This window comes from Saccostrea echinata, unplaced genomic scaffold, assembly GCF_033153115.1.
Source record: "Saccostrea echinata isolate AGI-Se365-2 ecotype Australia unplaced genomic scaffold, CSIRO_AGI_Sech_v1 ptg000054l, whole genome shotgun sequence".
Lineage (NCBI taxonomy): Eukaryota > Metazoa > Mollusca > Bivalvia > Ostreida > Ostreidae > Saccostrea > Saccostrea echinata.
In genome coordinates this window covers 34,697,370-34,723,790 of record NW_026889803.1, presented here as the reverse complement: position 1 = coordinate 34,723,790, position 26,421 = coordinate 34,697,370, and the positions used below count along the sequence as shown (strand labels likewise).

At 33.1% G+C, this 26,421-nt stretch overlaps 1 protein-coding gene across 1 annotated transcript; it reads right to left on the bottom strand.

Moving 5' to 3' along the window:
• Positions 1–26,125, bottom strand: LOC133205194 (cleavage and polyadenylation specificity factor subunit 5-like). The gene is made up of 7 exons (XM_061340954.1): positions 26,000–26,125; positions 23,381–23,581; positions 22,653–22,716; positions 22,386–22,475; positions 21,075–21,150; positions 19,874–19,988; positions 1–1,184 (listed from the first exon to the last, which is right to left on the bottom strand). Exons 1-7 carry the CDS (start codon positions 26,110–26,112, stop codon positions 1,163–1,165), a joined length of 681 nt encoding a protein of 226 aa, XP_061196938.1. The 5' UTR covers positions 26,113–26,125; the 3' UTR covers positions 1–1,162.
• Between the last annotated feature and the right edge of the window lie 296 nt (positions 26,126–26,421).

Genomic DNA, 26,421 nt, shown 5'->3' with positions numbered 1-26,421 from the left:
TCAAAGGATAAAAACAATCTATTTTCTGCTCAATATGAGCTACATTTGCAAGGTATAGGCACCAGCATATATATTATCACATCTATGAATCAACACTGCAATGTTAGGCAAATGTTCAACATGCTAGAACTGGCATAATTTATGTGATACGGTCCAAAACTTTGCATAGATTTCAAAAGATAGAAATCTTTGGCTCACATTTTCCCCTCTTCTTACTGGCCAGTTTTGTCTGATATTTAAATTGCAAAAATTTTAACATCAGACCTTGTGCGAAAAAGTAAAATTATGGGAATAAAATGCAGTTTTGTGATTAGCTCAAGCTATAAAGAAAAGTACAGAGTACACAGGGCAGCACACTACAAAAATAAATACAGGTATTTGTCTATGAATAAAAATTAAGTTGACATGCTACACAAAATTGTGGTCACTTAGCATGAAGTTTCACCCATTTATTGACCATTCAAAGTCAGTAAATTAATTCTTCAAATGTCCATTTACCAACAGTTCTGTAATGCATGATATTTCAAAGTAAATGTCAATTTTTTGGGGAAGAGAAGATCACTTTTCAACATTAATCAACAGTTCTGTAATGCATAATACTTCAAAGTAAATGTCAAATTTTTTTTGGAAGAGAAGATCACTTTTTCAACATTAATCAACCATATTTCTTTTAATACTTAAATCTTATTGTAAAAAAATACAAAAGTTATGGACCACATCACATTAAAATCTTCAATCATAACAAGTATGAAATCACGAAAAACTTTACAGATGCTTGCATTCTAACAGATTTGTGCATGTCTCACATACTGCTTGATTACTGCAGGTCTCCCCTATACTTTAATGTACATAGCTGCCATTAAAATTAAATATGCATATATGATGTGATACAATCTTCTTTCGTTGAGGGCATATCCATCAACTGAAATAAAGCAAATAACACAAATTGTTTTCTTTAATGAATTTCAAAATCAGTGATGAACATATCAAACATACATGAAAATCAGTTCTGAAACTTGACAACATATTGTTTAGAAGATGATGAAATACATGATTGATTTAACACTGAAACTGAAATGTTCTATAACACTGAGTCCACACAGTCACATGACAGAACACATGATCTTCCTGCCAAAAAGTTCCTTCCAAACTGGTTCAGATTTCAGTTGTAGATGAAGTTGAACCTTTAAAAAAGAAGTAAAATGTTCAAATAAATTTCAGCAAATAGTCAAATCATTTATTTCTGTTGTTACAAAAAAAAAGTTCTTCACACAAGAAAGGAACTAGATGATGTCATGTGATTTTATAATACTTTAAGCCTTGTCTTAACTGTAAGTTCACCAAAGTATTGTTTAGATTTATTTACAAATACGATTAATGAAACAACTTGAATATTACCATGTAATGATATCATTACTTAATCTGCCGAGAGAAAAAAAAATCTTTCACGGTCAAATTTGAAATTGCCACTTTACCATCCTGGAGCCATATGAGCAAATTCAACAAATAACAGCTATTTGATTAAGAATCAAATTTTACACTGCTTTGAAACAATACACCCTGATATAACACCTTTGAATGGACCTACAGAAACTGGTTTATTGGAACAGATGGGAACCAATTTGATACAAAAAAGATAATTTGCATTAGAAAAAAAAAATTCAAGACAAGCTTATTTTCTAATCAATATAAAATGAATACTACTGAACCAGTGTAAATTAATTATGATTACTAAACATAGAAAACCAAAGGTTAATGTCACAAGATAAATTCTTATCAGACTCTATTAGAAATAAATTTTGTTTCCAATAACATTAAGATCTGTTTTCCCTGTGCACTTCAAACATCCATACCAAAAACACAAAGGCTCCAATTACAAAGCCTGCAACATGCAATTAACAGCAATTAAATCATCATAATGACCCCAGCTTGACCTTTTCCTTATAATGCATTAATAACAAATACAAACTTGGGATTTCATCAAAAGGAGGCTTGCACAACAATTCCTCTGTGCAACATTTTGATTTATCCAGAAATGAAATAGTTTACCATATTACCAGCGATGCCATTCATGGCCTGTAAAAGGGTTTTTTGTGATGGAGTGGGATTAGATGATTGAATTATATGGTGTGACTTCAGGGACTACCAGACAGCAGGTCCAAGAGTGTGGGGGCCATCTGTGGCAGAATTGTTCCATGTTGATTCCTATTATGCTAAATGTCGTCAAAATCACAACCTTCCTTACTCTTTTAGCAATTCTTAATTCCATTTTTTTAGTCAAGTAAATTATGCAAGAATTTTGAAAATAGAATCTTTAAATTTTTTATATATTTTTTCCTAAACTTTTCTTAAGAAATGGTCAAATATACAACAATCAATGCAGTATTTTATAAGAGATATTAAACTGTTAAATGTTATGCTTATTTTCTTCCAGCTTTTTCTAAGATCAGACTCCTACAAAGTGCAATTTCTGACAAAACAACCTGGTTGTTTGATATATGAAGTATATTTTACATTAGCTTTTACAATGCTTGTTGTATATTTGACCATTTCTTAATAATTCTAGTTTAAATGAATGAACTCTAAAATAAATAGTCCCTCTTGAATAAACAGTTATATTTGGAGATAAATTCTGGTACTGTTAAAAAAAAATGTTTCAGTGACATGGTGTGGAAAATTTCAGATCTTTCACAAATTAACATCAATTTAATTTAATGCAAATAAAGTTTTGCATTCTAATCAGTTCTGTTTGTTCTCTCTGATTTTTTCTTTCATCCACAGGGATTTTAACTTCTTTAATTAAGAAGTAATTTATTCAAATTGTTAGAGGATTGTTGTTTGAAAAATAATTTGTAAAAATTTAACATCAATTAAAACTGTTCAAAGAAATAAATTTATGCTGTCCCAAAACCGAGTAGAATTTTTGCTTCCTTGAGCACTTCTACATTAATGTAAATTAGAGAAGAAAATTCAATTTCTTCATCAATCCCATTAAAATACATCTTCTGTTACTTCTGCTGAATTTAGCCACAAATCAAGCACACAAAATAGAATTAATAATTCATCCCATTATCTCCATCAAACACTACATGTGAGGGAACACATTGTTACTTAAAGCAATAATTACGCAAGCCTGAACTTCATGAGGCTTCGATTATGTCAATTTTCATTTCCAATTTTATTTCAACACATGTAAAACTGTTGACTTCTCGATTTAAGATTCTCATTTACACAACCTTAAATCAAGTCAAATAACTTCCTCAGCGCAAATCCTGGTAAGTTCGAATTTACAGTGATTGGCCTATATGGTGTGTGTTTCTAATGTTATCATTAAATGGTTCAGCCATCAGTGGGGGGAAAACTATTAAATCCATTAAAATGCACAGCAATAAATAGAGATTTATTGCTTTATTTCCAAGAGGTTATAGAAGTAGTCTCATCATTAAGATGTTTATGTCCCTTTATCCTGATGTAACACTAGTAAATTAAACAAAAGACATTTTTTACTGCATATTACCACACTTAGCAAGCAGCAAGTTTTTAACTATTTAAAAATGAACACTGCATGAAATTAATTTCATCTTCGTCAGAATGCTTTAACTTTAATTCAGGAACACCATTATCATGGATGGACTGGAAACATATTTTAAAGATCAATGCAACTACATGTAACACAATGATTTAATTTTTTTCTTTTAAATACACTAGATTAAAACAAGTATGAAAATTATTTTGCATAATGTTTAATTTTCATACTTTCTTTATACCCAAGTTTTTTTGTTTTTGTATATATTCAACTTGCACAAAGAAAATGAAATGAAGCACTATTTTTTTAATGTTCATTGATATGAACTCTCACCTTTTTTGCAGGTGGTACCCTAAAATAACCCCTGGTTTGAAACCCTGTAAGGACAAAGCTAACTGACCAGTGCTTTGGTCACTAGAGATACAGGTGTCTACCCTGAACTGACCCCTCACTGACCAGGTCCAGATACAACAGGTGAGACCTGAAATGACCCTCTACTGACCACTGGTCATCTGTTTGCTTTGAATGGGTAGAAACTCCTTGTGCACCAAAATAGAAGCACAGCTAGTAGTTACCTTGATTCCATATTAATTCAAATTTGCACAATTGTTCAAATTTTGCAACTTATTTCAAGGTGAGTAATTACAATTTCTGTTCAAGAATTAATGAATTAAGAAAAAATAATACAGTGATATAGTAATCTTAATTATGCTTTGGTAAAATCTTCAGAACCTGAGATTTATGTTAAGAGTTGTAGGTTGTTGTTACATATTGTCATTTTATACTATCTGCATAGTCTTCATATAAAGCAATGCTCAAACACAAAAATAATAGTTATCAAGAAATGCTGATGTTGCAAATGATTGTTTGTTAAAAGTTTTCAGTCAATATTTTCCCCCCTATGAACATCTCCCTTTCACTGACAAGATCGATTTACCTTGATGTATATAAATGAAACAATCAGGATCATAATATTGCTCAGGGACCTACATGTAACATGTACAAGGTTTTCAACGAAACATTAATTTTCTTTTCTTTCAAAATTCCATCCTTTCACAGTAGGGAACAATTATCAAGCAGAAGAATATCTTTCATCAAATCAAATGACATCTTTTAATCTTCTAAACATGCAAAAATCTTAAATTTAACTTGACATTACTAAAGCATCATTAAGAGCTTGCAGACACTGGTCAGAGCAAGACGTCCTAAGATGAACTGTTGACCAGTGGTCAACATGTGAACTTGCACATCTGCTGTCCACTGGGTGAAGATGGGTGCATACCCCTATTGTTTTCCATTGACCTTTCACCTGGTGCAACTTTTGCTGGTCAGTTCAGGACAAGTGACCAGTGCTCTTCAAGCAGCAGTCAAGAATGGCCTGTCATAGGATCATAGGTCATAATGAGTGTGCATACAAAATCGAATCCTTGTTCAAATATACAGGATTTGCATAAATCTTTGATTTTTGAGACATTAATTGTTTTCAAGAGGTTTCTTACTAATTGGTACAAAAAATTCCATGGTTTAACCTTTCCCCCATGAATTTAATTACTTTATTTGTATATGAATTATCTTTACAGATTTTTTTTGAAGTCAGCAAAGATGTTAGAAATTATTTTATCCCAAAATTGAAATCAGTAATGATGAAATTAAAAGAATATGGTCATTAACAAAAAGTTAATGACGGATATTCATTAACTTTAGGAAAATTCACATTTCCAACGAGTAAAAAACAAGCGAGTTGAAAGATTCCGAGCGTGATGCTAATTTTCTCCTTCTTAAAGAAGCCAGGTCAAAATGGTCTTGGAGATGTGCAGATAATTTACCCAACAGTTGACACCTGTAATTATAAACCTCTTTTAACTAAATGCATCAGCAGATTGGGTCTGATCCCAGAAAGTGTAACCTGGGTCAAAATGTCAGCCTCACGCACAAGACGTTTATAAATCTTACCACTTTGATAGAGCAAGGTAAACACAGTGATTACTGTAATTACTGATCGCAAGACAAATTCATCCCCATAGGGTTAGTAAAATGGATGGCGACTTCTATGATAAATAATTATAATTACAAGTAGTGGTTCAATATAACCTTCCATGAAACTTTACAAGCACCACTTTCTGTCATTTTAAATATGAAAAGAATAAGCACGACTTAAAAAAAAAATTTAAATAATTTTTTTATTCTGTTTGTAAAAAAGAAAAAAAAGAGGAAGAAAAAAAACCCCGTTTTCTTAAAGTATACTTAAAGGCAGAGAAAAAGAGAACAGCCTTTGAATTTACCAGGTCTAGGGACCCCTGTCAATCAAGCAAATTAAGGTCAATGGATGCTAGAAATTGCTTAAACTCAGTGTATACCTTGTATATCCCTAGGTACCTTGTCTGGGGCTCTTGTCAATTGTTAAATTAACTTTTGGTCTTCTGATGATTACCGCATATACCAGTGTGACAAAAACACTATTGATACAAAGAGTTTTGGCTTGGCAAAATATTTAAGTACATGCATATAGTATGTAAATTCATTTTGTCTACAATAATGAAAAAAATAATGACAATGAATCATGCTTAGGTTATAATATTTTTTACAGTAAATTTCGATTCGAAGTACCGGTATAATTGCTCATTATGAAGTGTCTTAACAAAATTTACATGTACATCAATTTTTAGCCTTAAAACTGAAAGTGCTGACCCTCATAGAAACTGTCATTATGTGTCATATGTATTCTACTGTTCATTTATGTATATAGCTCAGCAAGCCAGGAAAGTTACATGAGGATAAACAAGATGGCTTTTATATATAAAAAAGAAGAGATGAAGTGTAGATGGATACAGCATATCAATCAATCAAATTAATAATGTCCGAGTAGTATGATATACGAGGGGCATTTGAAAAGTTCTGAGAACTGGTTGATAAAATATTAACCATTTAACGGAAATTACTGAATTTGATATCATTGGACAGATCACAAAAATATACACATACTAGATGAAATCCCGCGCAAGCGCGGGAAATTGAATTTATACCAATACCGACAGAAAAATTCCAATAATGTATATTGTAGTTTCTACTGACAGCTTACAGGCTTTTTGCAGGAAGATACACTTTGTTCAAAACCCCGCATTTACCAGGAAAACCTACTAATAGTCTTTATATATATAAATATATTCGCAACTTGGAGTGTTATCAATGATTTACCATTATTTCAACGACCATTCACACAAATGTTTTTTTTTTTGTTTAATGTTCACGCAGCCATAATCGCCTTGTTTTTCTTTTTAACATCGGGCTCGATGCTATATGATGTTCTAGAAGTTTCCGTCAATATTAAGATTGGTGAATGACAAAAATAATTTGCATATTTCCCTTTTAAATCGGTTATCACAACTTATTTCTTTTATATCATTTAAATCAAATTTTGATTGAATAATTCAGTGATGTCGTTTTATGAAAAAATAAACGATTGCTTGTTGTCAGTTTCATTAAAAATTGCCAGTAACTTAGATCCGCCAACCGGAACCGCCACCGTACTCACGTTTTTGCTATTTCATGGCTGTTTATAGAAACTGAAAGTAGACTTTTAATTTAATGTACGATATTTACTATGCGAGTGAAATCTGAATATAGTTTACGGACATCATCTTGTATCTAGTGTATTCATAGAGGAGTTAGTAAGAACTCTGGTGTATGATTTTCGGAGTTTATTTGCAAAATTTATTAATTTATAAGTATAGATTGTGACGTCACTTTGTAATTTTTATTATGTAATGACTCCGAAAATGACGTCAGAATCTCAAATGTCTAGCATACTGACCATAAAAATGACGTAACAAGAGACACAATTTCAGTGAAGTAAAATTTTAAAGTCCAGTTTTGTTCATTACTCGGATGCACGCTAACGGACAAAACTGCCAGTTGGAAAAATGTTTACATAGACTACAGTCTATCATATGGAGTTATATTCAGGGGTTCCTATAGTTCTGAGATGGTTTAAGAATGTGTCAAACATAGCATGTTATTATCGAATCTCGTGCAAAATATTGGGTAAAAAAGACATTGCTGTGAGAAAATCACAAAGTTGACAATCACAGGAGAATAGTGGATGATGTTACAGAGTTTGCTGGCATTAATTCGTCAGGTGTTTTAACCAATTATGCGGGAACGATTAAAGCTCGAGAGGTTAAGCTAAGGGTGTACTATATTTTCTTGTAAAAACCAAAATGGCGCCGGGGTAGTTCTGACCCCACTGTAACTCGATATGTTCGAACTTTTTAAATCATGGAAAATAAATAAGATTGTACATGGTAATGGAACTCAGACGTATTTTTTTTGAGTCGAAAGTCAAAAGGAATTGTGAGTTTTGGATCGCCGAAGTTGAAATAATATGAAAAAATACGCACAGAAACAAGTCCTGGGGAAGACTTTTGTACGTCTTATTCGTACACGGCAAGGGTCCTGATACTCAAGATACATCTGTGGAAAACTGCATTGTTACACTTCAGTTTTATATAGAATATCTTTTATTTAATATAGTGGAGAGCTAAATAATTGACTGAAAATCCAGCTATGTCATATAAATAAAAATCTTTTATGAACGCCTATGATAACATTACCGTGCTTATTAATCAAGCAAAAAAAATAAAATATGGAATTGCTGATTTACGGTCCCATTTTTACAGTCTAACTCTACCTCCATGCAAATTTTGTTTGAAATATCATTTCAAATAAGTCTTTGACAGCACTTTTTCAATCCTCTCATTTGGACAAAAAACACGACTTTTCAGTATGCCAAACATTCGAGATTCTGATGTCATTTTTGGAGTTGTTACGTCATAAATGTAAGAAAATTACATTTAATTAATATAAGTGCAAATTTTCCAGCTCTTTTCAATGGTATCAAACATATTAACTTCCGTGAAATGGTTAATATTTTAGCAAGCAGTTCTCAGAACTTTTCAAATGCCCCTCGTACATGTACTGCAGTTTGATTTATACACATGTACCATGTTTCATATACACTTGCACCAAACATCTTTTTAAAAGTGTATCTAACACTTCTATTTGGTGAGAAAAGCTGTTTTGATTTATGCTAACTTTGACCAAGAACTTTACCCATGACTTTCAAAGTTCAAACCACTTGGCTTTAATAGATTATGTACCGATTCATGCTAAAACATCAACAAATAAATCATTTCAGGATACTTAAAACAATTTCAGTAGTAAAACTTGTTCATTTCTGTCAGCCATATATGGTAATTAGTGTAAATAAAACTTCAGTGATTTTGTAATATTATTCCATAAAAGACACAAAATAATGATTTCTTATTTAACATTAACTAGAACAAGGCAATTTTGGCAGTAGCCCCCTACTGAAGCCCCTGTATAAAGAAAAGGAAAGCCTTGGTTTTAATACAGACTGACAGAGGTTTTGCTGTAACAAAGGAGCCAAGAGGAAGAAGGAGAAATTATCAATTGTCACCAAATGACTTGTCTTTGTTAGGGGATGACAAAGATGTCTTAATAACAGGTTGGTAGCTCAACAGAAAAGAAATGGGGCCACCTAAAGGGTCATCATCAAAAGCCAATGTCTTAATTTTATCAAGATTTTATAAATGTATTGAAATAAGACCTTTCTGAATTTTCCTGAAGTACATTAATTGAGAAATCTAAATTTGTGATTCATCAATAATCTACACATAACACACATCTTTAAGTATCGAAGAATAAAAAAAAAAACCCAAGTTTTTAAACCAGCGTAAAATATGCTGTTTTTAAATGAGATGTAACAAGTCCATAACATAACATCAGGATTCATTAATTGGGAAACAAATTCCAATTTTAATTAATACTCTGCATTCTCCCATTATATAATTCCTAAAAACATTTCAAACATTTTTTTTGAGGATGCACTTTTTTTAAAATAATAACTGAGATGCAACACGTGCCACTTTCTCATTTGTCAATACACCTTGAGCCAATCCACTCTATTGATCCAGGTGTAATATTACCTCTTCATCCACAGGTATCATAACAATTACCTGAGCATGCTCAGGTATTCACCAGCTGTCATTATCCAGTAATCAGCCACCAAGGCTAATGTGTGGCAATCATTAAAAAATCTGCTGTGTTTACATTTATCTAAGGATGCAATGAGTACATTAGAGCAAGGGTCAAAATATTACACTGAAATATGAATACAGCAAAGATTACATTATCAGATGTATTTCATTACAGTACTCAGTTATTTCATTTTCTTGTAGTACATATGCCCTTTAAAAAAATGCATTTATCCAAGCAAAAATATAAATGCATGAATTTATTTTAAGTATTATAAATTTTCTACATCTAAGTCCACTATGAACTTGTTTATTTTGCTCATTGCAAATTCAGATGTAGAACATTCACATTAGGTATATGACAAACATTCTTCATGACAATAACACTTCAAACAATTTCAATTTGTATATTTGTCTTCCTCTGTACTTCATTAGATAGATTAATTATTGGATTCTTATTGCAACACCATAAATTCTTAAATGCATGTCTTATCAGGAATATCTAGTATGACAAATGCACAAAAACAATTTGAAAGCAACTCCCAAGTCAATAAGTACTTTTCATCCGATTTGAATAAGGAAGAGCATCCACAGGTACAAGCCATCAACCTGTTCAGTAGCAGATATTATAATAATGAAATACCTGAAGCTGACAATGGAATGTACTGCAGGTGTGATCTAACCTTGACACATTATATATCTAATAACTCCCAGAAAACCCAGCCCTGCAAGGAGACAGGCGATAAAAACCCCTGATAAAAGACATCCAATTATCTTAATCAAGAAGACTATTGTATTAATTCTTAATTAAGGAAAATGATTCATAATCTTCACACCCCAAAAAATGATTCCAAGAATGACTTCAGCCAAAAAAAAAAAATCCTTCCCTGATTTGCATACAAAGGAAATTATCTGCAAAATGATTTGTTGAAATTTATGGGGTATTGTGTCTTTTGACAATGCTCAGCTGTTAAGACAAATACCCAAAGATGGTTGACTCATTCAGAATCGTTATTTTGTTTCTTAGAAAAATCACTTTAGCTCAGAGGGCAAGACATTTTATGATGGCTTCATTTTAATTATTCGTGTAATCCGATCCATCCCAGAGTTTGGAATTCCAAAATGAGGGATGAGCAATTAAAAGACAGAAAAATATTCTTGGGTATCTTTTTGCCTGCTTTGTTCATGAATAAAGCATTCTGTAGATGAATCTTTGAAAAACAATCTAAAACATCTGCAATATTAAAATCATTTTCCTCCATATATTAGTAACTTATTCTAATGACTTTATACATTATAATAACTGAAATAACTGGTTATTCCCACTTTACATTAATACATGTTCTAAGCAAAAAAAAAAAAAACCAAAAAAAAAAAAAAAAAAAAACCCCAAAAAAAAAAAAAAAAAAAAATCATGAAATTATGCCTTATTACTTTTTTATCAGGAAAACCCCATAAAATTTTACAGCATCCTTCATTGATGATCATATTAAAAAAAAAATGATCATGCAAAGAATTAACAATCAAATGTTTTCTAGTATTTTATTTGAAATAAAAGTCATGTTCTTAATAATTATCTAACTACTGAATAAAAGATAATGAAAAAATCAATATACACATGTATACTAGTTTGGGGGTTAGATTTCATGAAACAATATTAATGCATATTCTTAATTACTGATGCAACTCTGAGGAGTGATTCTTAACAAAGAAGACTTTTTTCCTCCCCCACTGAGCAGTTAAGAAACCCAGAATTTTCTGGGCAGAACTATTTATTGCCAGATGGGTACGTAATGACTCAGAACTGTTAAGCCATGTAAAATGTTACCATATCTTTTCATTGTATGCAGATGAGCTATAATTCCTTCATTATGCCTCGCCCTTGTCAGCTCAGGGAGTCTGCACAAAGACTTGTTTCTCTCATAATTATCGAAATCAGCACACACTCACTAATTTAGAAAAATGAGAATGGTCTGTCACTTTCATTCCTGGCAATGGACTGAGAGTGCCAGAGAAAAACGTTGAGTTAAAGAAGGCGTGAGTCACGAGAGTGAGAAAAGGACCAGGGGGTCGTAATCATCGGGGCTGAAGGAATCAAGAATTTCCCTGATTCACAACAAAAATGGCTCTAATTAATAATTCTATACATTTTTTTTTACCTCCAGGAGTCACATTTATGGAGTCTTTTATAAATAGATTTCTGAACATAAGAATCCCAGGAAATTTGACTTTGGATGACTGCACATTGAATTGGATGCTGCAGACATGAAAATTTTGCAATTAAAAATAAGAGAAGATCTTAAAGGGATTATGTTTTCTAATCTTTGTGCCAACAAAGACAAAAGCATGATCACAAGCTTGTATATCGGTACCTCATAACATCGTGGCAATTTCTTTTATGTAAAAAAAAAAGTTATTCCAAATTGTTAATTTAACTTTTTATCAAATGCTATTCATAAACCTAACAATAAGCTAAATTTTTAGTGGCAAATTATTTTCCAAGCTTGCTTCATTTAATTTGTAGCTATTTTAAAACAGGAAGTCTTATTTACCTCCTAAATTGGAGAGTATCATTGTACCACGGTATTTAAATACATGAAAGCTAAATGGCACCGTCATGAAATACAATTTTTTATTTTTTAATCAACATTGAATCTACATGAAAACTAAACAAATTATAATCATAATAACTTTACCTTTCAAAATATGATCAGTGGTCTAAGAAAAAAATAACAGGAATGGAAGTCTGTAAAATTACTCTTTACTTCAATAAATTTTTCTCTAATGTGTAACCCTCACTTTTTTCATCATCACACGAGTCAGCAACCAGATGACAGACAGTTCATTAACAAAAAAGGATATGTGCTATGTATCCTAATTTTTGGAAAATGACGCAATACAATGGAACCCATGATATAAGGAGAACGGCGTATAATACATTAATATACTTCTAAAAACATTGTTACAGGTATATCAGGTGCTGTTTATTCTTGAAATTAGTTTTTATACTCAACTTCTACAACTGATCCTTGTAAATTTACAAGACAGCATTTTTTTGTGTACAATGGAATTTGAAGGAATTCCAGTCTTTCCTTATACAATTCATGCACGATATCATTATGGAGGTCGAAGGGATCTTGAGCTGAAAAACACCTACTCAATCAATTTTTCCCATATTTTGTAAATTTCTAAATTAGATTGTCCTACTTATCTTACAACAGTTCTGTCATAAGACTTCTTGACTTATTTAAGAGATATTGTCACTCAAATTAATTTCATTTTGTACACTAAGAAAGGAAAAGAAATCACAACACCAAAAAGCCCTTTATTATTTTCAACAGCTTTCGATCTCTCAAGTTTCTTTTCTTTGATGAGAGTCTTCAATCAGAAACATATAACATAAACAATATGATTTATGTCTCTACTTCAACAAATTTGATCGACCATCGTCACCATGCAGCTATCTCTGTTGTTTTTAAGACATTTCACCTGCACACCCTGATCCCCATCTTTTTAAAAAAAATTTGCATCATGCCCGATATTTGCAAATGGTCATTTGGACTGATATTTTGTCGTCAGTCCAGACAATTTTTTACCGGCCCTGCTGACAGTTTTTGACAACTCTGCCCCTGCTGCAAAGTTTTTTAAATACCCATATACAATTTTCCAAATATGACTTTGAACTTGCCAAAATGACCTTGGTTAAAATTGGTAAAGTAATCTTTGAGTAAAACATGGACATCCATTGCTTCTCCATTAGAAAATGATAAATACACCTTTTCTGTCAGTGACTTCAACTTGCCAGAATGACCATGGATCAAGGTCATGGCACAAGTTCAGGACATATCTAATTTTTGTATGAATCAAGTTTGAACTTCAAATGTTTTCCTATTAAAAGTTATTGACTAGACAGGAATTTAACACTTTTTCTGCAGGTGATCTTGAACTTGCCAAAATGACCTTGGGTCAGATCATGACACACCCTCAATAGCAGCCTCTGTGTCAAGTATCAGATTTCAGTTAGCCTCCATTTGAGAGCTAGAGAAGGAACAAGAAAATTGTACTTTTTTGATCAGTGACCTTGAACTTGCTGAAATGACCTTGGGTCAAGATCACTACATACCCTCAGGTCATATGCAATTTATGTGATAAGTATGAGCCTCTAACGTTTTCCATTACAAACTATGGTCAGAACAGGAATTAAAAATTTTCTAAAAGTGATCTTAAACTTGATGAAATGATCTTGGATCAAGATCATGACACATTTTTAGGTCATAAGCAATTTTTATATGAGGTATGAACATCCGATGTTCAAAGAGCCCCACCCTAACACCAGAGATCCTGACCCTTGTGCCGTGAATTTCACAATTTTGATAGATTATAATAATGCCAACAGTTTAACTGCTTGATGTCCAGTGGTAAAGAAGATTTTTGAAGATTGCTTTAATTTTGACAGTCCCAACCCTCAGGCCCTAGGGTAGCAGAGACCATGAAGTCCATAATTCTTTCCCTTTTGACCAAAAATGCTATATTCTAAAATAAGTTGAAATTGGTTCAGGGATTCCAGAAAAGAAGACAAAAATGTTCTCATGTTTATGGATGGGCAATGTCGGAAGAAAAAACATAGTACAGATAGTAAGTATATGACATTCAGTTACAATGCACATGAAAACATCCTTCTATTTGGTTCAGAAGAAACGTAATTACTAAGACCATATTGTTTTTCTCAATATTTATATTTGAATTTTTTAAAGTAAATTTTGGTATATTTAAGATTGTCAGTCAGTTTATTCAGTAAATCCTATGGAAAATCATCTTTACAAACTTGTCTTACAATGTGTGACATGCATTGAAGGAAAAGGTATTTCCAGTGCAAAAACCCATTTTAGGTAATAGATTAATATTAGAAATAAATAGTTACAAAATATATCAAGATGCAGAGCCCAGATTATGCTGTACATAATGCAAAAGAGTATAAAAATAAAAAATAACAGGTAATCAAAGATTACGAAGTTCACCTCGACGAATGTTATCAGTAAAAGTAATGCAAATCTCACATCATATTTTCTTTATAGTTAGTGTGCATCCTGAAAACAATATTCATGCAAGTTCTGTGTAAGTAGGTCTTATAGTTCGTTGGGAATTGACCTGTTCCAAAAACTTTAACCTGTTCACTAATCAAGAAAATGTCTTTCATTTCCTACATCCGAAGCAAGTTTGGAATGCACCATCTATGCAAGTTAAATCATAACAGGCCACACATGTATAAATAATTATAGAGCTACTCCAAACACATTGTCATGGTTACTCATTTGGAAAATATATGTAAGATCCAGCATCCGAAGCAAGTCTGGTAGTGCCCATCCCTAGATACATCATCCATGCAAGCTTGATCCAGGTAGGGCTTATAGTTACTTGGGAATGGACCTTCTCCAAAAACTTTAACCTGGTCACTCATCTGGAAAATGTAGGTCAGATCCAGCATCCGAAGCAAGTCTGGTAGTGTCTATCCCTAGATGCATCATCCATGCAAGTTTGGTCCAGGTAGGCCTTATAGTTACTTGGGAATGGACCTGCTCCAAAAACTTTAACCTGGTCACTCATCTGGAAAATGTAGGTCAGATCCAGCATCTGCAGCAAATCTGGTAGTGTCCATACCTAGATGCATCATCCATGCAAGTTTGGTCAAGGTAGGGCTTATAGTTACTTGGGAGTGGACCTGCTCCAAAAACTTTAACCTGGTCACTCAACTGGAAAATCTAGGTCAGATCCAGCATCCGAAGCAAGTGTGGTAGTGTCCATCCCTAGATGCATCATCCATACAAGTTTGGTCCAGGTAGAGCTTATATTTACTTCGGAATGGACTTGCTCCTAAAACTTTAACCGGGACGCCGACACTAATGCTGACACCGGGGGTATAGCATAAGCTCATCTCGACTTCGTCGAGGTGAGCTAAAAATAAAAATAACAAGAGGCCATAATGGTCACCTGAGTATAATATAGCACTGTAAAAGATCTATAGAAGTATGAAATAAAACAATATAAACTGATAGATGAAGATATGTTGCCCAAAGAGAAATAGGATGATCAGATATCAACAAAAAAAAGTTAACCTAGTACTCCACAACAACTCATAAAGTAGGTCGGTTTACCATGTTTACATGTGCTTGCCTCTATTTGCCAGTGCTAATACTCTCCCATGTCTCCAGTGCTTGAGCACATAATATAGTATACACAGAGTAAATCCAGCAGAATCCCTCTCACACTGCCCTCTCTTGGTCTTTGAATTACATTAAATAATGTACAAATATAAGGTGATATACGGTTTAATTTATCTATTATTCACAAGTCTATTTGACCATTAAAACTTTAAAAGTACTTTTTGTATTATACCGTATAACGGGTATTTTCTGTGGTTGGAAATTTTTGCGATTTTATCCCAAAGAGGTAGCAAATTATTTTCTGCGTTTTCAATTTCTGCAGTTGCATTATACCGCAAAAATTTATTTATGGGGTATGATCACTAAACTTTATGAATTACCAGAACCCTGCCATGTTTATGTTTTATAAATTCTTTAAGACATATTGATTGAAGGTGCATGAGAACTGGTATTAAGCTTAATTAGACTACTGTCTTTTAATTAGTCTTTGTAAAATATTTTGAGTCCCAATTGAAAAGAATTAATGCAGTGTCAGTCCCCCCAAACAACAATGAAAATCTTTATTCTAACAGATGTCTTATGCGATCTATTAACATGATTAAAATATTCAAATATATAGATAATGATAATAATTTTTATGCGTCTGGAACGCAGGTTCTTGCGTTAATGAGAATTTAACCCTGTCAGACATACGCACCACTTATCAAAATTGCATGTATAAAATATCTGAATCAATATAATTGAAAAATATTTTGCGATTGTAATTTTTGCGGATTTGTCCTATCCGCAAAAATTGGACAACGGCAGAAAATACCCGTTATACGGTATATTAAATAACAATGTCTTGTATAATTTTTTTATTCAATTGACCTTTATTTACTAACAGTACATATCATAAGTAATTAACAAAGAGGATTCCAAATAACTTCTCTCAGAGAACAGATTTTCCTAAAAGATCAACAGAGCCCTGCCCAGCACTAGAGTAGAACCCTGGAAGCACTAGTTAAGAATTTCATAAATCTAGTAAAAACACCCTTTCCCACCACAACTTTGTACTCTGTTTGTCTCATAGATTCCCAGGGGCAAAGAATAAGATTTTCAAAGAATAACATATTTTTATTATATATTCAATAGAGCCCTGCCCTAACACCACAACTGCTGATGCAGGGGCCATGAATTTCACAAGTTTGGAAAAGGCACTCTTGCTCATCATAACCTGTAAACCATGCATTTAGTTTGTCTGCTGAATACCCAGGTTTTCAATGAATTTATGCATTTTCAATATATAATGAATAGAACCCATCCTAAAACCACAATCCCTCACCCAGGGGCCATGAATTTCACAATTTTGGAAGATCTTACTTGCTCATCATAACCATGCACTTAGTTGTCTGCTAAATATAGAGGGGAGAGACTATGGCAGATCCAGGAATTTTGAAAAGGGAGGGCCCGACCAGTTTGGGGTCGGGGTAGGGGCCCATGGCCACATCAAAAAAATTGATTTATTAAATCTTATGTATATTTTGGACACAAAAGGGGGGGGGGCCTGCCCCCCTCTAAATCTGCCAGTGAGAGAAGCTTTTCAAAGAATTTATGCATTTTCACTACATTGATCAATAGAGTCCCACCCTAATTCCAGAACCCTTGACCCTAGGGCCATGAATTCCACATCTTTGGTAAAGGGTTCAATGCTTATTACAATCATGCCAACAATTTGACTGCTTGATGTCAAGGAGAAAAGAAAATTTTTTTTTGCAGATTGCAATTAATTTTGATGGTTTTAGACCTAACCCTCAGGCCCCAGAGGGGCAGGGACCATGCAATTCATAGTTTTTATTCCCTTTTACCCAAAGATGCTATATCCTGAAATTGTCTGAAATTGGTTTAAAGGTTCCAGAGAAGAAACTGGAAATGTTTGAAAATTTATGACTGACATATGACACAGGTCATATGATGGAAAAAAGAGACAGCAATAGGTCATCTGAGTGACTCAGGTGACCTAAAAAACCAAAACAAAGAGGAAATAGATAAAACAAGCTTTCCAGGACTAGACGTTTTACCAGTTATTGTAAAACATGTGAATTAACATAAAATTTGTATTTTTGTTATGGTAACTTTCATCTTCTATATGTAAATGCCTCAAAGTATTCACATGTTGGGCATTTAATATGAAGTACACTAGGTGATGAAATTAGAAAAATAGAATCAGTCTCACTAATTTTGGAAGATAACTAATAAGTCAAAATAACTTGTACAATTACATCTATCTTCACTTTAGATTTCAAATATCTTCTCTAGTATTAAAAGAACATGTTTATGTAACTTACCAGTCATAATCAAATATTTATTAGTACTGAATATCAGCATGATAAAACTGAACCTCGATTCATACTTCTAATCAATTATAGTGGAGAAAAGTTTCACCTGGGATTTCTTTTTGTTAAAGTCTTACATTAACAGAATTATGTATTCTGGTGTTTCTATACATGTACCAAGTCTCTCTGAAATCTAATCATAACTATTGGAGGAACCACAATTCTTAATTTTCACAGATATTCTTTTTTTTTTTAGTCTAAGAAGCCTTGGCAGCACCATGCAACATCTTAAACCTATTACAGGGTACAAAAAAGCACTTGTCCACTCGGCCTGGACAAATGGAAAGTGACCTAGGAGGAGTGGACGTCATAAAAATTTGGGACAATTTTTTTTTATTGTTTTATATTCAGTAATGATTTCAACAGAATGAAACAAACTGCTTTCAGACTTGACATGAGACCCAGATTCTTAATAAATGAATATATATCATGTGTATAACAGACACAATGTAAATGATACAGCAATCTAAAATGTCATATGATCTTTTTCAATTTGAATTACTTTGCATATATAGAACGAGCAAAATCATCATGGGGATGAGTGGTCATGGAAATTATCTTACCCTGAATTATCAGAATTATGAGCATTGACCACTGTGATAAAAACATCTTCATTTAGTCATATGCCCAAAATGTATCATATATTATACATGATATATTATACATGAATGTATAATTAACATTTATCTAACTATAAATTTACCATGTCTATATGTACATGTATTTCTTATACATGTTACTAGTATCTATTTTCTTGTAATGATTTAATACTTAAATGTACATGCTTGTAAACTAAATTTTCTCTGTCATTGGTATCAGTCACACCATGAAGATTTTATGCATTATCTCCTAGTTATGAAGCTAGGTTGCAATAACTAATATTACAGTTTTTTTTTTAATCTAGAATATTCAAGGCCTTTCAAAAACCTGTTTCTAATCTTTTTGAAAGCCCTGACATTCAGTACCTGTAGCTAAACCTTTGATGGTACCATAATATTTGAACAAAATTTGTAAATACTGACGACCATGGTTAGAACATCCAAGAACAGCAGAAAATTTTGAGTTCCAATCAGAACAAAGGGAAAACCAACATCTTTTTTGGAAAACAATTAACATTTACATGTACATACTCTTCATATGATTAAATTTTTTCATCGTATTTGTACATAATCTTCGGGTAATTGAAATACATGTATTTCATCTTAATTTTGATATTCAAAATACCCATTTCAGGTTTGTCCCTAAGACCCTGGGGCCAAGGAATTTCCCAGTCTATACTGATATTATCCCCTGGTTGCTCTGGTGTTCCCCCTCAACCCCTTGTTAGGGGAGGAACCCAAAAATCCTTTCTACTTTTTTTATGCCCCCTGCTATTTCAATTCTTAGGGACAACCCAGCATTACAAAACAAATGTACATCCTTGATTAAAACTAAGAGATGAATGATGGGACAAAGGAATGGAATTGTTTTCAGGCACAAGAAAAATAACTCTAGTAAACCAATGATGATAATGGTCAGAACCACCAAAGTAATGGATCACAACTTATGTTCAGCTTGTCAATTTTACAAAAAAAAAAGAACCAAAACAAACAAAGACCACGTAGAAATAAAAACTAATCAAATTACTACAATGTTAATGTCAGAAAGCATCTGTATGAACCAGTTCAACCTACACTCAAGCAACTTCATTTCATTATGAAACAATGTACATGTACTCATAAGACTTTTGATGTCAACTGACTAAAACAGAGTACTCACCGGCTTAGTGCTTGTGGTAAACTTGAGATGATTGGTCCATATCCTGCACTGTTATCATAGAGTTCAAATAAGGGAGCGGCCACCAGTTTGTAATTTCTTGGGACTGCAAATAATGCTGCAAAAAAAGGAGTTTCTTTCTCCATTAAAAATGGATAATCTCGTGTGATAAATTATAATGAGTTAAACTTACGAGTAATAAGAATGCCATTGTCTTGTTACTATAATTACAGAGGATGGATATTGCCTGATAACTATAACATAAATAATCAATTCAAATGGTTAATTGAATTATCAAAGAAATGTTCATCTTTAAAAAAAAAAAAATTCTTATATACCATTTAGTTTTTGAAGTATTTAACATCCTCATTTTTAACTAATTCTGTTTTCTGCCATCCATTTACATGTACAGGTATGCAAATGAAGCTGATTAAAATTTAAAAACAAAACTTGGGAGGGGGTTAAAAATATCTACTGGCATTTGTTCATGGCATGTGATAATCATGATAATCTATAATTGTTAAAATGACACACAAGCTGACATAACTGCACACAACCCAGTGTTTAAATCATCAATAAATATTTCATGATTTCCCTTTTCCTCCACTTCTGTTTTAAATATTAAATGATTAAAAGACTACAATATTGATACACATGAATCAATCATATATGTGTATACATATGTCTGAATATCGACAGATAAGTAGAAAGGATAACTGCACTTAACGCCTGTTTTTGGGTCTTTTTCGAGGTGGAGTTTTCGAGGTGCAATTTCAAAAAGTTGAATGGTGCTTCTACATGTATAAAATCAGGCAATAATAAATGTTCACTTCTACATTAGGAAACTCATGTATATGTATTTACCAGTGAATTTGTCAATTATGTTTATGAACCCTATCATGTAATGTACATATACTAATACATCATCTCAGACTCATTATTCTATGATGAACATGTAGCTTTAAAGAGAGTAAGTACCTTGTCTACATGTATATAAAGTGAAATGTTTATTGTAATGCACATTAAGTCATATAACACAACCCTCATCAACTTTGCTGAAACTTTTAACAGTCAAGATTTACAAAAAGTTATTATATACATGTAGATTATTTTTGTGGCATAGTTTAACTTTATACACCAGTTGAGGTACATTGACTGTGTATGAGATAAAGGATTTACAGTCACTGAGCTTCATAAACATTACCTTTTTCTGGGAGTTGCACAAGAAAAAGTCTTTTGTGTTCCTTTGGTTTGGTTATGTGTGCTGGTATGTATGGATACTAAAACAAGATGAAAAGATACAGGCATTAAAAGGCATTACAATAAAATTATTTTAAACAAGAGATGTTTGTGAAACACTTATGTCCCCCCCCCCCCCCCCCCAAATAATTGGAATTTTTCCAAGTCCAAGGGGCATTACTCTGTCAAAAATTGCTCGATCTACCCAAATCAGAACTTGACCTAGATAAATCTTATGATAAATCTGTATACCACATCTCATTTCATTATGTGCATTGTCTGCATAGAAAATGAACAGAAACTGCAAATAATTGGAATTCTTCTGAGTCCAAGGGGCATAACTCTGTCAAAAATTGCTCAATCTACCCAAATCATAACTTGACCTAAATATTCTTATGATAAATCTGTATACCAAATTTCATTTCATTATGTGCATTCTCTGCATAGAAAATGAAAGGAAACTGCAAATAATTGGAATTTTTCTAAGTCCAAGGGGCATAAGTCTGTCAAAAATTGCTCGATCTACCCAAATCAGAATTTGACCTAGATATTTTTGTGATAAATCTGTATATTATTTTCATTTCTCATTTCATTATGTGCAACCTTTGCAAAGAAAATGAACGGAAACTTTTGATGGACCGACAGACAGACAGCAGCAAAGCAATATGCCCTTTCTTCTTCGAAGGAGGGCATAAAAATGAGTTTCACAATAATTGGCCAAAAGGGTAAACTTTTACAATAAATATCAAAAGTTGTAAAATTGCGGCTCCAGCAGAAGTCCTCTTAGTATTTTTATCCTTATGGGGGTTCACACAATTAGACTCCAGACTCTATCTGAAGTCCGCTTGGTATCTTTATACCTGTGGGGGTTCAAACAGTCAGACTCCAGCTGAAATCCTCTTGGTATCATTATACCTGTGGGGGTTCACACAGACTCCAGCTGAAGTCCTCTTGGCATCTTTATACCTGTGGGGGTTCACAAAGTCAGACTCCAGACTCTAGCTGAAGTCCTCTTGGTATCTTTATACCTGCGTGGGATTACAAAGTCAGACTTCAGACTCTAGCTGATGTCCTCTTGGTATCATTATACCTGTGGGGGTTCACACAGTCAGACTCCAGACTCTAAATGAAGTCCTCTTCGTATCTTTATACCTATGGGGGTTCACAAAGTCAGACTCCAGACTCTAACTGAAGTCCTCTTGGTATCTTTTTAACTGTGGGGGTTCACATAGTCAGACTCCAGACTCTAGCTGAAGTCCTCTTGGTATCTTTATACCTGTGGGGGTTCAAAGTTTGGCCTCCACCAGTTCCCTATTGTGTCCTCCACCACCCATTCCATTGTTCCTCCATCTTGTCTTCCTAGTGTCTGAAATCATTTAACACAGATTATTATACTGACATAAGAAAAGGGACAGTCATTTACACAAGAAATGAAAATAAGCATTAATGAGAAAGATAACTCAATGTTCACATTAAAATACATGTACATGTTTTAATACCTACAATTGTTTTTGTCAATATACGCAAAATAAAATAGGGTTACCTCTGTAAGTAATCTCTTCAATCCTTCAACCTGATCTTCTCCTGAATTTAATTCTCCCCCAGGTCTGAAAGTCATATATAAACAAATATGTACACACATGTATATGTATACAATTTATTTTAGAAATTTCTTGGTACACATAGCAACAAACTAACTTTTCACAGTCATGCTTAAAGATATATTTTTTTCAAATATTAATTGATTTTCCCTCCCTGATCTATATTTGTGAAATAGTTGCTGTTAGGGCTGTTACGGTTCCAAAATTTTTCGGGTCGGGTCGGTTCTGTAAATTTTCGCTTCGGTTTCGGGTTTTCGGTTCGGTTATTTACATTTATTTTAAACCTTAATTTCATACATTTAACTTGAAAAATCTTTATTTGTTACATTAAATTTACATTGAAAACAAGTCTTAACCATGCAAACGTCTAGACATCGGTGTGTAGAACTACTTGGCCTACTATTAACCACAACCTGACCATTCCTGCTCGTTTTGATAATTATCTAATACTTCCATGACAAGTGTTTTGTCATGGAATGAAGTAGATTTCAGTTGTGATGTTTATTTATCACTGTTATCGTCATCATTCCTTTGATTTCGACGCCATATTTTGTATTGAACAGACTCTAATATATAAATCCTTGGCTATTGTATTTTCAATACTACGTCCTTTGCTTTTATTTGAAAAGAAAATGAAATAAGCCTTATACTGAACATGTTAAATCTTTACAATTTGAAAAATGTTGTTCCCAGCTGTAGAAGTAGGACATGAGGTAAACCATGTTCGTGGACAATCAGGACTCCCTCCACGGATCGTCTCATTCCAATCTTCTCAAATTCATCTCTCATTCGTTGGAATCTAGCTGGCACTGAGCTGTCCTTCTCATATAATGGCTCTTTGGTTCCAAATGTGTAGTTTGTCAATGGATATCTAAAAATAAGAAAACACACTCAACTCTGTTTTCTTGATTCTTCTTATTTTAATTAAATGACACTTTAAAAAAAGTAATTTAAAAGACAAAGCTAGCGCAGAGTTGTTGAAAACTGTAAGTCCTGTCCACAAGGCCGGTAAAAAATTTTCTGGACTGATAATTTACTCAGAAATGTCGGTCAAAATGACCCTTTGAAAAAAAATCAGGTATGCTGCAAATTTTTCAAAAGATCAGGATGCGCAGGTGAAGGTCACAAAAATAACAGAGATGGCATGGTGACAGTGTTTGATCAAATTTGTTAAAGAATAAACATAAATCATTTATACCTCTGATTAAAGTCTTGCTATCCATAAGAAAAGAAAATTGTGAGATGGAATGATGTTGAAAAAATAAAGGAAATTAACTGTCATTTGTGGTGCAGTTATGTACAAAACAAGGTACATGTATCTGGTCTGACAAAATTTTGTCTGGTCCGACAATTCCTTTTACTTTGTCATACCAAATGTGCCAAATGTCTAAGACTGATGAAATTTTTTTTTGACAATTCTGCTAGCTCCCTATAAAGATATATCAATAACCATGATAACATGGATAACAAAATGAGGTTGTAAAACTTTGTAGTACCCAGTTCATGTGCTATTTCTTTTTTTTCTTTTCTTTTTTTTTTTCTGTCTAGTGTTAGATCCAGAATGTTCAACTAAGATTTTCAAAATTTACTTAGGCTATTATTGCATGGCTTTAAATAGAGGTGTAATGTTCCAAGAATTCCATTGCTACAACAATTCCATGCAATAACAGCAAACAAAACAAAGGCAGTCACGATTTAGTTCATACAGACAGCTTAAAGATGAAAAGATTATAATAACTGAATCTTCTCTTTAAAAATTCAACAATGCCTTCAAAAGTTTGCATTATTTAGATTCTGTAATAGAAGTCCTACCAACATATGACTAAAGATGACACAACCTAGATTAAGTGCATCTCACCTTAAATCTTCCATTGTATCATGAGATTTGAAGATGTAGATGTATATGAAGGCATCTGATGGCATCCACAATAATCAGCATTCAAATGGTCTGACTCGGATATGAACTGATTGACTTCCTCTCCGGTAATGGAAAAGTTACTGTATTAGTCAAGTGTGAAACAAAACATACAAAATATGAATAGGTGTGACCATTTGAATGCTGATTATTGTGGATACCATCAGATGCCTTCATATACATCTACATCTTCAAATCTCATGACACAATGGAAGATTTAAGGTGGGATGCACGGATAATCTGAGATAAAAATTAACTGTATTTTATCTCGTATTTTATCTTGTGTGTGTTGAGGCATGGCTATCAGTTTGATTACTTCACATTGTGCAGAATTATTACCAATCAATTATCTAGTTGACCATAACTGACCTCCTTTATAAATTCATTCCAGAAGGGAGAAGTTACTGTGCAGTCACAAATCAATCGCTTTATATAACCAAAAAACTTTTAGAACTTTGAGTGCTTTAGTTGGAGAAGAGTTTGTAATGCCATATTTTGCTGCAAACTACACTGGATTTGCTCCTTTGAGTCTGTACACTGTTTTCAGAGTTGAAAAATTTCACTGCACCTAAGTGCAACTTTTTTAACATGCTAAGAAAATTGTACATGTAAGAAAAAAAGTTTGATTAGGATAAAATTGCTAAATCAAGCTATACTCAGTATACTGCATACATGTAGCTAAACCAAGATCTTGTGCCCTGTTCAGTGTTTGAGTACATTTGAGAAAATCGATCAAAAACATACACCTTAGTGAGAGCGAGCGCAGCAAGCTGCGCAAAGCGCCGCTCGTCACTGCGAGCTCTTAAAGCAACATCTGGGCGAAGAGAAAATTCGGACTTTGCACATTGATCCAAATGATTTTTTTTCCGCAGTTACCTGTGGTCCCATAATGCTTAGCGAAATGCATCTCGTCGCAAACTTCATTCTCGCGGTAGCAACAAAAATATTCAACAAAAAATAAAATCACCTTGATGTAATGGATATACATGTATAGCAGACAGATAGTAGATTAAATGTTTTTGATTAAAATTAGCACTGTTCAAACTTCGTTTGGGTAATGCACATACGACGCCATATGACGTCAGAGTCTAGACGTTGCAAATGTCACGTGCGGTTTGACGAGCCCGATTCTAATTAAAACTGAAAGGTATCTGCTCTCGCCCTAATGGTCGCACCGTCAACATATTATTATTTCAAATTTAAATTTTATATAAATGTTATTGGTGTTTCATTTGGGGTATTATTGGGGTGCCAATGGGGCAAAAGGAAATGCCGAGCCAAGCACTCAGCTAATGGCCAGTAATAATGCAGTGTATTGGATAAACAAATTGAGTGATAAATTCAAGTTGTGCAACATCTTTATATAATACGTACAGATGGATTGGGCGATCTAAAGTTGGAGAAGGGTTTGTAATGCCATATTTTGCTGCATACGACACTGGATTTGCTCCTTTGGGCCAGCCAGTGGTTCTGCCGTGTGTAGTCATTGTCCCGCTATGATCTGCGTATAAATGGCGCTTATAAAAAAAAGTGCATAAAATTAAAAACCGCATGTGAAAAAAGGGAAAAAAGCACATTCCGGATGGATTTTCTCTAGAATAGTGCCATTTTATGGATATATATATTATAATAAATGCATTTTCTTTGATATTTCAATCTTTCTCTTTCTTATACTAGATTTTTCCATTTTTAAAAATCGATTTTTGAAAATTCCGAATTAATTCCTGTTTGGATTTTATTTATTCAAGTTCGCGTGTAGTCATTGAAACGTTTGATTTTGGCAAGGATTGAAAAAA

Excerpts from the sequence above, each read along its gene's own strand:
- LOC133205194 (XM_061340954.1), bottom strand. The coding sequence starts at position 26,112 with ATGACTACACACGGCAGAACCACTGGCTGGCCCAAAGGAGCAAATCCA. Across the intron at positions 22,476-22,652 it reads TGAAGAGATTACTTACAGAG|ACACTAGGAAGACAAGATGG; the intron begins GTAACCCTATTT and ends AAATGATTTCAG. Across the intron at positions 1,185-19,873 it reads TTACCACAAGCACTAAGCCG|GTTCAACTTCATCTACAACT; the intron begins GTGAGTACTCTG and ends TCTTTTTTAAAG.